Below are 15,825 nucleotides of genomic sequence, written 5' to 3'. Positions count from 1 at the left end.
CCCAACGCAGCCAAAAATAAATAAATAAATTTATTTATTTATTTATTTATATATTAAAAAAAGAGATTTCTATTATAAATGTGCATGGGTCAGGGAGGGAGGCATTGCAAACCATAAGTCAGTTACCCCGAGGAACACAGGAGGGTAAGTTTTGTTGGAGGAGTGAAAGGGATGGAGAAGCGCATTCCAGAAGTGTGACAGAAGGAGACCCTTAAAGAAGAAGAGGGGGCGGTGAAGGGGGTGGGCACTGCTGGACAAACTCCATGAGGCTGCCTCAAGCTAGAACCCTAGAACCGGGGGTTGCCCCATAGCCCAGGGCCACCCATCTCTCTTGTTGAACCAACGAGGAGTGGACACCCATATGGTGGCAATGCCAGGAGCTGTCCAGGGTCACTGGTGAGTCAGGCACCAAGTCAGGGCCCACTCCAGATTTAGCAGGTTTGCCCAGATCTCAACCCTCAGTCTGCATCTGTGGGACGCACATACCTCCAGCTGGTCTCTGCTTTTTCTGGGACCTCCTGGGGCCCTTATCTGCTTCTCCCTTCTCCCAGTGGCAGAGGAGAGCTGCTGGGCCCCAGGGCCCCATTCCTGGCTTGTAGATCTGGCAGCTTAGTCATGGAGGGGCTTTGCCTGGGGTGTGCAGTGGGCAGAGGAAGCAGGCCCAGGGGCTCAGCCTACAGGGAGTGAGCGAAAGCCCCTTCTCCGGGAAAAAAAATTCCAAATCCCCGACCACCTGGGGTAGCAGGGCTGACACTAGTGCCATGGAATCAGGGGATGCCCTCGGGTCAGTGCCCTCACTTACCTGCGACTCCCCGTGGCTCCAGTAGCTGCCCAGGTGGCTTTGTCCTTGCTGTGGCTAGTTCTGGCTCTGGCTCTGCTGCCAGAAAGGGAGGTACCAGGTGTGGGCAGGCACCGACTGACTCTGCCCTGGAGGAGGGGCTACGGAGGCCCAGGCCAGTTCTCCATTCTCTTCGGGGAGGAAGATGGAGAAAGGTACCCGCTGTTGGTGCCTGGAGCTGCAGGGACACAAGCCACTCCCCTTCTCCTTCCGCTCTGATGCCAGGTTCCCAGGGGGTGGGAGGAGGCATCAGCATCCACAGCGGGGAGATTAAAGGTTGTGTGGAAAGAGCCGATGGCTGTGAGTCTGCAGACCTGGGTCTGGGCCTGGCTCTGCCTCACGGGCTGGTGACTTTCCTTGTGGGCCTCGGTTTTCTTACCTGTGAAATGATGGGGTTGAGACCAGTGGTCTCTTAGCAGCCATCGTGGAATCTGTGATGCTGGCTAGCACGCTCAGCTGGGCTCACTCCACCCCGGAGAGGACTTCCTGACTCTGCTTTGCTCCTCCTCCTCGCCGAGGAGCTGGAGCCACCACTCCGAGGGCACCCTTACACCCCGCTGACCTTTTAGTTATGGGGACCCTTCTCCTCTGAGCACCACCCACCTCAGCCCTGCCCCTGCCCCCTCCCAGCTGGCCCTCTGTGCTCCTTTTTCTTTCCTGGGTGGGAGGCCCTCTCAGCTGGCCATTCTCCCTCCTCAGTGACTGGGAGCCAGGACACCTGGGTTCTGGCCTTGGCTCTGCCATGTGCTGTATGACCTTGAGCTAGAAACCAACTCTCTCTGGGCCTCCGGATTGGGCTGGAGGAGCCCCCAATCCTCCAGCATTCAGACTTGATCACATCATGGCCCACAGTTTGGGGGAGCTCACCAGGACCTGGGCTTTGTGTCCCTGGCTCCAGCCTCTTGAAAGGCCCTCCCTTGTCATGACATCAGAGTAGGAAGCCCCTGGTCCTCTGGTCTAAAGTGTCCACTCTTACCCTAGTTCACTGAATTTCTAGAGTGAATGGGGGTTATTTTGTAATAGTCAGAAATATGATAGAACTGTCAAAATTTTGAAAGAAGATGGAAGACTGTTCTTTTCTCTATCTAGGGTAAACAAAAATCCACATAATTTAATCCAGATAGAAAAGAAAAACAAAGGAAAATGAGCATATTTCAGAATAAAAGTATCCCCCCCTGCTATTTTTTTGGAGGCTGTGCTTCCTGAATGCATCTCTACTCCCCTCTCCTTCCCTCTCCCTCCCCCTCCCTTCCCCCCTCCCCCCTCCCTCTCTCACTCCCTCTACTTCTGATTTCTGCTCTGCTTTCCATCACCCCTTCTTCCCCAGAGACACTGGCTAGAATTGTAGGTGTCCCAGAGTAAGGAGAAATTATCATGCCCTGGTGGCCAATGACAATTCAGCACCTTGGCCAGCACACCACCCCTCCCCCGACCTCACCACTCCTGGCCACCTGCATTTAAGCCTGTGACATGGTCCTTTGCGACGGACATTCTGGTGGAGCATTTGAGGATAGTGAACAGGGCAAGACTCAGGCAGGAGGGGACGAAGCCAGGAATTCTGCCCAGGTGTGAGCAGTCAGCCTCCCGGGATGTCCTCTCTGGCAGGAGGGAAGGCCCATCTCTAGAGCCCCTGAGCTGAGACTGTGCTGTCAAGAGACCTCATCTCCTCTCTCCATCTTCTTCTCCTTCTCTCTCTCTTTTTTCCCCCACTCCACGTTGGGCCCTCTCCCCCTCTCCCTTTCAAAGCTGAGCTAACGGGAGACTGTTTAACTTCAGTGTTTCTATAGGAGTCTGTTGTAGTTGAACTCCTGCACACCAGTAGCTGAGATGAACAAAGGAGAGACTCGAGGTCCAACTATTCATCCTTTCTTTGCACTTCAAAAAAAAGAAAAAAAAAAACACAAAAAAGAGACCTTATCTCTGTTTTTTGTTCTTGCTGCCTGCTGCCACCCCAGAGAGAAAGACCCAGAGCTAATGGCCTTGTTAGGTGCTGAGCAGGCCAAGCCCTGGGACCAACATTAGACTTACAGAATCCTGGACCATCCGAGCTAGTACCTAGGCAATCAGTTAACTAGATCCCTAGCCCCTCCCTAATAGAGATGGAGAAACAGAGGTCCAGGAAGGGAGAGGGACCCGCTCAGGGTCACACAGTGCCTTCATGAGTCCCTCTCTGACCTGGGAGGTACATGAGGCGGAGCCTGCAGCTGAGACTTGACTCACAATTGTGTAATTCTTTTTTTGTTTTTTTTTATGGCAACGAATGTTAACTACATTTATTATGGTGATCATTTTGCAATATATACAAACTTTGAATCATTATGTTGTACAGCTGAAAGTAATATAATGTTTTATGTCAATTATACATCAATGAAAAAATTGTTGGTTTCTCAACCTCATGACAACTAGGTTTAATAATCTTAACCATTGGCATGAATCAACTATACCTAACATTTTAAAATGTCTGTACATGAGCAATCTTTAAAGCTGTATTAGTCTTAGGCTCTGCCTCCATTATTCATAATTAAAATGATGAGCAAGATCTTCAAAAAATAGGAGGCCCATTTAAAGCTCTGCCTTTTACTAAATCTTTGCTGAATATTGGAAGTCTAGCACTAACAGGCATACCATTCCTGACAGGCTTCTATTATGAAAAAAGGACAACGGAAGTAAGGCCAATCTTTTGAAAGTTCTTTACATTAAATAGATGAAGTAATCTTAATCGAAACAATAAACACTAGCTCTGCCCCCATATGGGCTTGTTAAGGTAGCGGAGCCTGGTACAATTGTGTAATTCAATGGTGTGGAGCCTGGGTTAAGCTCCCACCTTGAATCCCAGGGGGATCACAGTTCTGGTGGCTGCTGCGTGTCACTGAAGCGGTCCTCAAAGTTGAAAAGCATTTCCAGGGCGGTAAGTGAAGAACTGGGCTTCGGCTTTGGACAGGCCTGGGTCTGATTTCCAGCTCTGCTGAGTACTGGCTGTGGGTTCCCCGGCAAGTAGTGTTTCCCAGCTCAAACACTGAGATAACGATACCAACCTCATGGGCTTGTCTTGATGTTAGAGAAGGTGCAAAAAGTACTAGCGCTTTGCTTGCTGACCACAAACAGGGATGCAAATGGGGGTTTCTGGCATTCTATCAATTCTTTCCTGCCCTGGGGAAGATCTTTCCTGATCCCTCCTTCCTCTCCAAGGCTGTGCTGCCTTTACCTCCCCTCTTTGCTTACCTGTTAAATGTGGGGTTCCTGGTATTAGCCTGATAACCCCAGATTCTTACATTCAGGATTTCTCTGGACACATCATACCTCTTAGTGGTACCCTGATTTCCCAGAGTCCCCAGTTGTGTGTTCAGATTAGGTCCCTACAGTTACTCCCAGACACTTGGAAACTGGGAGTGAAGACTGGGTAGCGACCAGCCTTTCTTGGACCTGGTGCTGAGACTGAGTGGGGGAAGGCGAAAGAAGGAGCGTGGATGGGGTGCTTCTCCTCCAGAGGACAGATCCACTGAGCAAAAATAGAGGGGTGTGGCTTTGGGGGAGTCACAGGGATCTGAGAGCATGGAGGTGGGGGTGGAGACACTCTAGCTCCAGTATCAGCCCCTACAACTTCTCTGTAAACTGGGGTGTTCTCCATCAGCCAGTCAGAGACCTCTCCCTCCGCCCTTGCCAACGGCCCCTCCTCCTCCTCGTTCATGTCCCTCTTCTTAGAACTGCAAACAAATCAATGACTGGGGTAGTTCCCTCTCTTCCCTTCCCTGCCTCCTGGTATAGGTGAAGGTCCACCTCAGAGAGCATCCAGTATAACCTCCCTCATTCTGCAGGTGAGGAGACTGTGGAAAGGACCCTCACGGTACAAAATGAGTCAGCACAGAACAAAGACTAGGTCCAGCAGTCCTGTTTCCAAGGCAGCTGCACTGCACAACTGCAGGGGGTCCCAGTGGCCTTTCTACTTACAGTGTGAACAGCCTGTGTGTCCACATGCAGGGCCCTGTCTCCTGGCCAGGCTGCTTCCCCGTCAGTCAGAGGTGGGATGGACCTCCTTCAACACAGCAGACCTGGGGACCTTCCTGGCCTAGGTGGTCCCACACCCCTCACAAGGCACAAGGAAGAAGATAGACTGCCTAGGGGCAGAGCCAGCCCAGAGGTTCAGAAAACCCACACAGTTCCAGGCACTGATTCTGGGTGGCAGCTGGTGTGAGAGGCAGGTCCTCCCTAAGTGCACTGCACTTTGCAGCTTCTCCTCCAGAGGACAGAGCCGCTGAGCAAAAATTATGTGAGATTGGTGTGATTATCCCCATTTTCCATGTGAGAAAACTGAGGTCCAGAGAGGTTAAGTCATTTCTCTAAAGGCACCCAGTGACGGAGCCTGGATTTAAGCCTAGGTCTGTGGGGTTCCAGTGACTAGGCTCTTGCCACTGTCTCATAATCTCCCCTCTGTCTGTTCTCAAGGCTACCACCATGCCCTCCTCCAGGCAAAGACTGACAGTCTGCCCTGGCTGGTAAGTTCTGACGTGAGTGCTTTGGGCTCATTCAGTTCTAAACTCACTTACCAGGTGTGGGACATGGGACTGTAGGCAAGTCATGTCCTCTCTATGAACCTCATTTTTCCCCCTCTGTAAAATGGGCATAATACTATCTACCTGGTAGGGTTGCTTTGTGGTTTAGCTATGCTGATGTATGTATGCTGCCTGGGCCAGGATAGATGGGCCTCTGTGTGTGTCAGAATGAATGGAACTGACCGCTCACAGCCTGTAACTTTAATTTAATACAAATTCATCATAACTCACAAAATGGGCAACATTTAAAATAAAAATACTGCTGGGGGTGGCCCAGATTCTGGTAGCTGAATGGGTGGGGTGAGACCGAGGAATCCTCCCGCCCAAGGGAGGCCCCAGTGGGCAGCAGTTGTGAGGTGGGAGCCCCCCAAGTTCAGCTAGTCTGGCTCCTTTGAGGTGGGTGTGGTCAGAGACCCCAAGTTCAGAATCTAGGCCCCAGGACTAGAAGGAAAAGCTAAGGCCTGGGAGACATTTCAGCTTGGTCCTGCAGGCCTGCTCCTGGGGCTCCTGTCCCAAACAAGGACAAAGCCACGGAGCAGGACACCTAGAGGCTCTGCTGCTTCAAAGCCAAGGCCTAGAGGTGGATTCCAACGGCAAAAACTGAAGGTGGGCTTGTTCAACATCCATTCTAACTTTCTTCTATTGTGCCTTTTTTGTATGGATGAGGCTGGAAAGAAGAAAAGTACATTTCCCAGACTCCCTTGCAGCCCAGGTTCTGGATGTGACTTAAGTTTCCCCACACAGAATCCCTCGTAGACATTTGGATATGGAAATTGAATTGAATGTGGGGAGGCAGCCCTCAGGACATCCACTGACTGGCGTGGACAGTAGCAAAGTCAGCGTAGTTCTGCAGCCAGCGGCTTCTTGATGCAGGGGCTTCCTGCAGATGGGAGCAGTGTTCCTGGTCACAACAGACATGATGAATTTGGCGGCTGGGAGCTGTTCCTGGAAATTCAGCAGAGTCTGCTCCTCCGGCCCTTCCAATGATTTTACAAAGCCACTAGGGACCTGGTAATAAATCCTTGTCTAAAGCTAAAGCAGCTCTTGTTTTCTGCAACAGGATCCCAACTGAGACAGATGCCAAGATTGATGAGGGGGGGTCCAGCTGACACCCACCCCAGTGCTCAGGGCCTGACTAAAATAACTGGTCCCCACAGCCTCGCTACACCCTAGCCTGGTCACAGAGGCCTGGCTGGACCCTTGTTTGGAGCTGCTGGGGACCTCCACCATCCAGTGATGTTTGTCCTAAGTCGGGGTGTGCCATTATCTGGCCTTAAGAGCTGTGGGCAGGAAGGTGGTGGCACAGTGACTGTAACACGTGGGCTTAACCACTGGGTGCCTTCCACAGGCCACAACATCACTTCTACCCGCAGATAAGTGGGAAAATCATGAAGCTCTTGGTACAGGGATGGAAGGAGAAGGTGGTTCTCAGGCAACCCTGGGACTAGCTACCGCCTGTGTCCACTGTGGGCTGGGATTGAGGATAAAACGGCCCATCACTAGCTTCATCAGGGGCAAGTTTTAGGCCTGGAAGCATAAGAGGGTTCTGTGTCTCTTTCAGGCAGCCACGTGCTGGCAACAACTGACACATCCTGAGCTTAGGGCATGTGGGCAGGAGGGAGACATAGGGACGCAGTCCCCTGCCCCTGAGAGGAGGGGGATGAGGGTTGGGCAGGGGCTGCCCTGAGGAGAAGCCATGTCACATCCTTGGACCAAAGCTGTATCCCCATTAAGGTCAGAGCTACAGAACGTCAGTGCTGGAAGAGCTTCGGAATCGTGGAGCACAACCCCCATTTTACAGACAGGGAAATGAGGGTAAACAACTGGCCTGAGATCTCGGGTTGGCCCGGCTGGGCTGGAGTCCCGGCCTCCGCTGTCCGGGGCAGGGCTCTCGCTGGTGGCCATGCTCAGGCCTGCGGTCTCCCTCCGCAGCACTAGATGCGGACCGTGTTGATCCGCAGCGGCTGCACGTTCTTGCCATTGGCGTGGCTCTGCCCGGGGCTGAAGTAGGAGCAGAGCTTGCCGGGGAACTTCTCGCGGAAGGTGTACAGCCAAGACATGTCATCGGCGTTATAGAAGATGAGCAGGCCTTGGTCGTAGTCCAGGAAGACGCCCACCTTGTCGAGCTTGTCGCGGACATTGAGCCGCGTCCAGGGCTCGGTGCAGGCGCTGTACTGGTTGCCGTCGTGCATGACGATGCAGTAGAAGCCGCGGCTAGGCTGGATCTGGATGCTGCCCTTACGGCTCGCGGCTTCGTGTGCCAGCCCGATCACCCACTGGGTCTTCTCCGCCACCACCACCTCCCAGTAGTGGACGCCGCCACTGAAGGCCTCAGAGCCCAGCACCGACACCTCCACGTCGAAGCGCTTCGGTGAGTCCTGCAGCGGCTGTGGGTGCAGGTTGCCGTAGGCCACGATGGTGCAGTCGTCGGACAGGATGAGGCGCTGGTGGGCGGTGCCCGGGTCCAGGGTCAGGGCGGCTGGCACTGCCGGGGATGGAGGAGGAAGAGAAGATGAGTGGGGAGAAGGCGGTGGACCCACTCTATGGCGCCTCCCTGAGGACGGGTTCTGGTTGGCCCCCAGGAGGCTGTGTGGTGCTGAATACAAGCCTGCCCTCTCTGGGCCTCAGCTTCCTCCTCTGTAAAATGGAAGGGTGACAGCTAAGGTCCTTTCAGATTTCAACCTGGCTGCAGGGGACAGGAGCTATGGCTGCTTGTTCACTGATGGTGTCCTGGGGCAAGGCACACAGTGGGCACTCCACAAGATTTGTTGAATAAATATGAATGTGGTCCAGAATTGGGTAATTTCAGAGCTGGGAGGGAGCTTAAAGATAATTCGGGGGTTGGATAATCACCCTATGGGGTGCTTTGGAAATTTGTTGGGGTGTTTGGGTTGTCTCAATAGGTGGGATCCAGGGATGCTAAATGTCTTGTATGAAATGCACAGGGCGGGCCCATGCCCCCACCGGTGAGTTTCAGACGCTCCACCAGATATTCATGTGGATGAAAAATCTTCACAATGACCTGAAGCTACAGCTTAACTCCATTTTACATATAAACATGAAATAACTTTTTGTACAGTTTTAATATATACTGAATGTTTTGAAATGCAATTACCATATAAACTGGGGGAAGACTGAATTTTTTTGTCTGGAATGTCACTGAGAATTGTTCACTTTTTTGGAAAATACATCTCTAAGAAGAACACCATTGACCAATAAAACCTACCTATTTAAGACTGCATTTGAGGCAGAATGATGTTTTAGCCATGGTGTGAGCACCTGACTCGTTCATTATGTTTTCTAGGGTGGTTGTGAGTGAGCATCTACATATTGACATATACAATATTTTATTATAAATAATTTCCTTCTATTTTTCCTTTATATCATAGAGTATATACACTCATATACATATATATGTATATGTGTATATATACTTGAACTTGTGAAAAGGTCATACTATCTTTGAGACATTACAAATTATTTGTTATGAAAAGTAGATGATGGGTCTGAAAAAGTTGAAAACCACTGATTCTAGGCCACCTCTCCCATTTGACAGATGGGGAAACTGAGACCCAGAGAGGAGATGTGACTAGTCTCAGGTCACCAGGCAAACACTGGCAGAGCCAGGACTAATCAAGACCGGGTGGAATCCAGCCCCAGCCCTCTCTTCCTGCCTGACTCTCACTCAACACCCGCCACCCCGCTCAGGCCCAAAGCCTTCGCCCAGACTGTTCCCTCCACCGCCTCATCTCTGCTTGTTGTAATCACACCCCATGAGGCTCAGTTCCAGGGCCCATCCTCAGGGAAGCCTTCCTGGTTGCCCAGCAGGTATGCTCACTCTTTCCTCTGAAATTCCTTACCTTTGTTTGTGCCCCTCTCCTGATACGTGGGGTAGTCTTCTGTGCCCATATCTTACCCCCATGTACACCAGGAGGGCAAGGACTGTGTACTCTCCTACCAGGCTCTCCCTGGTGGGCCCAGTGCCCAGCACACGGCCTGGCATGCGGAATGTTTCCAGAAAGGCTCACCAAATTAAACTTGTGTTGGTCTTTGGGCAGGCAGCACAGGCTGGGGCACCCGGCTCTGGGCCGGCCACACTGGCTTAGCAGGTCTGGCTCTCAAAGTCTCATGAACTCTTGTCAAGGACTCTGTTTACTCTCGCCTCCCTGAGGGAGCTGATGCTCAGCCAGAAGGAGGAACCTAGAATTGGCTCTCATTAGCCTGATGAGCATTTCCAGGGCAGAGTAAGGCAGAGGGGAGAACAGGAGAAGGAATCCTGTCACTAGTTCCTTGGAGCAAAGAAAGGACTCCTCCAGCTGGCTCTCCGGTGCTTTCCTTATCTGGCGGAGTGGAGGCATGAGTGCACGTGGCAGGAGCAACATCACCTCCTACTTGAGCCACCTCTGCTGGCTGCATATACGCAGAGAAAGAAAATGCCTCAGTGATGGCAATCATCTCTAACAGGGGGTGACAGCCAGTCCCTGAACTGTGCTCCTGTTCACAGCCCACTGACAAAACTGGCCATTGACTTACAGCAAGCTGCTTCCATGAGCTCTGTCAGGGATAAATTTAGTCTTGAGTTTTACACTCTTCTTTCCTGTTCTTAGAAGTCAGAGGGCTGTATGGAAACAATCAGCCCTGTGACTAGAGGGGTCAATGGAAACACAATTTTCTATCCAGGGACACAGAAGAGGGGGGCCATGAGAAGGAGGACACTGAGGCAGTGTGTGAACGTTTCGCCCTGTCATCTGGTCACAGTGCAGCCTGTCAGACCAGAAGGCTCCTGCCATGTGGAATGTGGGTGTTCCCACAGTGGGGTCCAGAGGTAGGAGGTGGAGGGGATGTAGGAAGTATGTGTGAGGGGGAGCTGGGGAGAGAAGAATCATCTAATCAGACACACATGGGGCCACTCCTACTGGCTGTGGAATGTGGGTCATACTCAGGTGTCTATGGCAGAAGGGCAAGAGGGACAAAGCGGGCACATTGCCAAGGTGTGGGCAGCTGCGGTTGAGTGCCCCACGGTAAACTGGGCCTTATGTCTGAGGTGCCCAGGATGATTTGAGGAGACCAGCGACAGGCAGAAACCGAGGTTAGAAGGACCAGTGGGGAGACTAGCACGCAGGCAAAGGGCTCAGCCCCATACTCTTAAGCCTAAGTAGGGCAACGTGGGCCCTTTCAGTGCCACTGATGAGTGGGGAGGACACCCTAGGAGGCAGGCAAGTGGGCTTTCAGTGGTTCTGAGATTGGGCCCGTAGGACGGAGGAAATCCTCACTGCACTGAGGGCTAACTCCTTGGCGCGGACCCACATCCTTGAAGCCCAGGGGACTTGCCGGAGATAGGACCTGCCACTCATTGGGTGTGCTTAGGGGCGGGGTCTGCCGTTCATTGGTCAGTTCTGGCAACAGAGGCGGGGCTGGGGGGGTGGGACCTGATCCACAGGGGGCAGGGCCCAACAGCCCATAGGGTGAGGCTAGGGGCAGGGCCTGGCATTCTTATTAGGCAAAGGGTGTGGCTTGATTCTTAGGGGGCTTTTACACCCCAAAGGGTGGGCTGAGGTCCACCTCCTCATAAACAGAGGTCCTGTCTTCGGGCCTCTCTCAAGTCCTCCCGGAGGCTAGGGCTGACAGGAGTAACAGCCTTTAGACCAGAGAGGTACCCAGCTGGGGACATGGCAATACCTTTTCCCCCTCTGAGAAGTCAGTCCCTGTGTGGGGACTGGCAATCCCTCCACCCATCTTTTATTCTCAGGAGAGGTGACAGACTCGTCAGACAGACGCAAAACAAATCCCGTCCCCTGGGGTTCACAATTTTACAGGTCAGAGCTCTTTTCTAGGTCCTGGGACACTTTTATAAAAACAGAAAGCAGGCGCTGAGGCAGTCCATCTGGTCTCCAGGTGTGTTCTCCATCCATTTAAGCCTCTCTGAGACCTCAAGGTCAAAAGGCAAGGAGCGTGGACTGCGGGGGGCCCAGGAACTGTCTCCTGGACACCATCAGCCACATACCGCAGTGGCCCAAGCGGCAGAGAAACCCCAAAGTCCAGCACCATCACTTGGCAGCGAGTGGCTTGTGCCTCTTTGTTCTCAAGGACAATCAGCTCTTTCCTCTGGCCAGACCTTCAAGAAGTCTGGCCCCTCAGTCCTCCTGCCTACTCAGGCCCTCAGCTGCACAGTACGGGCATTCGAAAAACATTTTCACACCCTCTAGCTCATGGGACCAGTACAGCAGCTCCAGGAGCACAAATTACTATACCCATTTTTCAGAAGAGGAAACTGAGGCTCCAAGGAGATTTCTCTGAGGTAAGTGGCTTGCTCAAGTTGCCACTTTGGGTGGAAGCAGAGCTGGAACTTGAGCTAAGATCTTTCACACTATGTCCTTTCCTTTATGTGGGCCTAGAAAGCCTGTTCAGCAAGACTGAGTAACCATCTGATGATTCATGATAATCATAAGAAACAGGTATCAAGCATTTACTAAGCCCCAGGATTATTGTCACAAATAAATAGTCTTATTTAATTCTCCTACTTACCCTGGGAGACAAATCACACCTTCCCCATCCCTGTTTTACAGATGAGGAAACAGGCTCAGAGAAGGCAGACATGTGCCCTGCGTCACACAGCTAGGCAGTGAACATGCTGGAACCCAAAATGACTGGATTCAGATAAGCAGGAGGAGGAGAGAGCAGCCCAGGAGAGGGAGGTGGCAGGAGCAAAGGAAGTAGTGTCTGGTGTCCTCTGGACAATGGCCACCTGGCCTGGGTGGGGAGGAAGTTTGTGCCCGGGAGCTGGGGCAATCAGGCCAGGCAGTTGGAGGAGAGTTTCCAGTGTCAGCTGAGAGGTGGGGCAGGGGTGTGGGTGGTGGTGGAGAGTGGAGGTTCCAGATCACGGGAGTGACAGGTGCTATATGGAGTTCTCAGGTGACCCAATAGGAAGGCTGAACTGGAAGGGGGGCAGGCAGGAAGCTGCTAGAATCCAGGGCTGGGTCCCTGGGGGCACCTGCCCCTCCCAACTGGACAAAAAGAGCCTTGGTTTTGGTAGAGGAGCCAGAGTGACTTCACAGGCCCTACAGACAAAGGAAGGGGCCCAGCTAACCAGGTCACTGTTCTGTGAACCCCCAGGGGCCGCTGTCCTTGGCAGGATGTTCAGGGCACACCCTACTGCTCCCTCAGCCCCTCTCCTACAGGCAGCTTTCCCTGGGGCAGCGGTTCTTAACTGGGGCGGATTTGCCCCATACGGGACATTGGGCAATGTTTGGAGACAAATTTGGTTGTCACAACTGGAGGCGGTGTGTGCGGCATCTAGTTGGGTAGAGACCAGGGATGCTGTTAAACATCCTACCATGCACAGGACAGCCCCCAAGACAAGGAATTATCCAGCCCCAAATGTCAATAGTGCTGAGGCTGAGAAACCCTGCTCTGGGGCAATCAGCAAATTCCCACATCCATTTGTTCATTTGTGAGGGAGTCAAGAAGGGAACACTAGCACCCTTATAATACAGAGGAGGAAACTGAGGTTCAGAGGGAGGAAGTGACTTGTCCAAGGATGTGCAGCAAGTTCCTTCATTCACCAAATAATTATTGAGCACATACTTAATGCCAGGCCCTATTCTATTGGGTTGGCAAAAAAAGTTCATTCGGATTTTTCCATATGTAACGGAAAAACCTGAACGAACTTTTTGGCCAACCCAATAGTAACAGAACTGAGAGCAGGACTCATTCATTTCTGTATGCATTCATCCACAAACATTTACTGTGCTGGCTGCTGGGGATGCATAGTGATGAGTCAGACTCAGCCCCTGACCCCTCAGAGCTCATGGTCTAGTAAGAGAGACAGCCATGCAGACATTAACAAAACAGTGAGACCAGGAAAGCCCAGGGCTACCTGGAGAAATCCAGGAAGGCTTCCCAGAGGAGGTGTTTATAAACGAAGATGTGTAGGAGTTAGTCATCAAAGATTAAGGTTTGTGTCGAGTGTTCTTGGCAAAGGGAATAGCATGTGCAAAAGTGTGGAGGAGAGGGAATATGGCTCATGTAAAACCTGAAGATGGTTCAGTGTGGCTGAGTGTGATACAGAGGGGAGAATGAGGGAATGGCTGGGCCCAGATCTCATATGGCCTTGACTGTCAGGCTGAGGTGCCTGGGTTGCCTCTCTGAGCTGTGGCAGCTGAGATAAATAGAGCTCCTGAGACCATCTGCCTGAGGGGCTTCCCTGGGTCAGGGGAGGGGACAGGACCCTTGGAGGGGCTTCTTGCCTCCTTCAGTTATGCTGCTTCACCCATGTGTGGCCCTCACCCTGCTGGGTCCCAGTGTGCTGGTCTCTCCAAGGCCGGGAGCACACAGAGACCCACAACCCCAGGAGGAGAGCCAAGAGCCCCACCCAGTTGGCTGGAAAGTGGGCCCTTCCCCCAACTACTGCCCCCTTTGTCAATGAGGGCACAGATCCAGATTTAAGGGTTCTAGGAGATGTCCCTTCACTTTTGTGCAATCGGTCATGATGCATCCATCCAATGAGGTCTTCAGTCACCTGGAGGGGAGCCCCATCCCTGTCCAGCATTCACACCCTCAGTGATTGTCCTCAGTCCTTCTCCATCTGTACCTGAAGGCCAATCGTGAACATCCTGGGATCATTCATGCCCCTGCCCTCCCCACCGCCTTTGCCTACACAGTTCCCAATGCCGGGGATTGTCCGGAGGCACCTCCAGGCCCCACCCTTTCCTGAGTGGGAAAGCCCTCAGTTTTCAGCACTCAGTTCAAACATCATCTACGCAGTGTTCCCCTGGCTCCTCCCTCACCCCATCCAGAGCCTCCTGTTGTCCCTCTGGGCTCCCATGACCCAATGTAAGTCCCTCATCATGGCCCTGGTCCCACTGGACTACCAGGGTCTGTTGTCCCATCTGTCTCCCCTGATCCTGAAAGTGCCTCGAAGGACTTTCAGTGTTTGTAGATCGAAAGAATGAATCCAGATAGGTGGAAAGAGCACTGATTGCTGTGTGACCTTGGGAAATCAGTGAGCCTCTCTGAGCCTCAGTCTCCCCAGCAGTCTTCCTGGGTTGGTAGTATGAGGCCAGAGAATGCCTGGTTAGTTTAGTAGGTAAGGGCACAGGCTCTGGGGTCTGACGTGTCTGGGTTTAAATCCTGGCTGTACCATTTACAGGTTGTGACCACGACAAGTTCCTAACAGCCCTGTGCCTCAGTTTCCTCATCTAAAAAATGATAATAACAGTGTCTACCTCTTAGGGAGAAGTCTCCTCTATATCCTTGTCTCACCTCTAAAGGACATTGCGCCTGACTCAGGAACACAGAAGTTTCCCTGCTGCCAATAGGTTCCACTCTGATGCCCTTGTGGGTTGTGTGATCTCGGGAAGGCGTTGACCTCCCGGTCTCAGGGTCTACTAACTCTACTAGAAACCCATTTCAGACTTTCTCCTCTCTCGGCAGATTTCCCACGACCTCCTCTAGCCCATCCTCATCTCAGAGGACGACCTTGCTTCCTGCCTTACTGGGAGAGGTGAAGAGAATTCCCAGGAGCCCCCACCACTGCCCCCTCTGCTTCGCGGCCCATTTATTCCACCTTCTCCTGGCTCCCAGCAAAGGCAGAGGCAGATCCCACTCCTGGTGGTCACCCCAGCAACTCTCTCTCCTTCACCCTCAATTCTGCCTTCTGCTACTGGATCTTTTCCATGCCCCCCACCCCCCCATATATGCTGCCATTTCTTCTATCTTAAACAAATAGCCACTGCCACATTCTCTCTCCTTCCCTTAAATAAAACTCGTTGAAAGCACTGTCTCCACTTCCTCTCTCATTTTCTCTTGGACGGCCTCCAGTCAGGCTTTTGCCTCTATTGCTCCACCAAAGCAGCTCTTGTCAAGGTCACCAAGACCCAGAGAACAGTCAGTTCTGCTCCTCCCACACTTGGGGTCACAGCTTTGCCACCACTATCCACTCTCTCCTCCTCGAAACACTTTCTCCACGTGGCTTCCAGGACAGACGCAGGTCTTCCTCCTATTCTCTGGCTGTTCCTTCTCGGCCTCCTTGGCTGGGTCCCCTTCCTGTCCTTGACTTCTAGGAGCGGCCTAGGGCTCCATGTGTTAGAGTGGCCCTCTCTCTTTTCTCTCTACCCCCACTTCCTAGGTGACCTCATTCAATACCGTCCACATGTAGACAACGCCAGCCCTGACCCTCCTCCCGTACTGCATACGTGTCATTCCCACGACCTTCTCCATGTCTGCACTGAAACTTCTAACTGGCATCGCGAACCTCACGTGATTACAACTTCATCCTCCCAGTCACCTCAGCCAAAATCGTTGTAGTCTTCCTTGTCATTTTTTTTCTCACACCTGAGATCCAATCCGTTAGCAAATCCTGTTGGCTCCCTGTTCAAAATAGATCCTGAATCCGATCACTTCTCACCACCTCCACTGCCACCACCCTGCTCCAGGCCA

General features: G+C 52.3%; 1 protein-coding gene across 3 annotated transcripts in view; it reads right to left on the bottom strand.

Annotated features, from left to right (window-relative positions):
• Positions 1 to 5,579: 5,579 nt before the first annotated feature.
• Positions 5,580 to 15,825, bottom strand: part of TRIM62 (tripartite motif containing 62) — a 36,060-nt gene continuing 25,814 nt past the window's right edge. For all 3 annotated transcript variants that reach the window (XM_082424687.1, XM_082424685.1, XM_082424686.1), the window contains one exon: positions 5,580 to 7,873. In XM_082424687.1, the coding sequence (XP_082280813.1) occupies positions 7,323 to 7,873 (551 nt within the window). In that variant the 3' untranslated portion in view covers positions 5,580 to 7,322. The remainder of the gene's footprint in view (positions 7,874 to 15,825) is intronic.

The sequence above is a fragment of the Balaenoptera physalus genome (genome assembly GCF_965194825.1).
Source record: "Balaenoptera physalus genome assembly, chromosome: 1".
NCBI lineage: Eukaryota > Metazoa > Chordata > Mammalia > Artiodactyla > Balaenopteridae > Balaenoptera > Balaenoptera physalus.
This window is presented reverse-complemented; position numbering and strand designations above follow the sequence as displayed.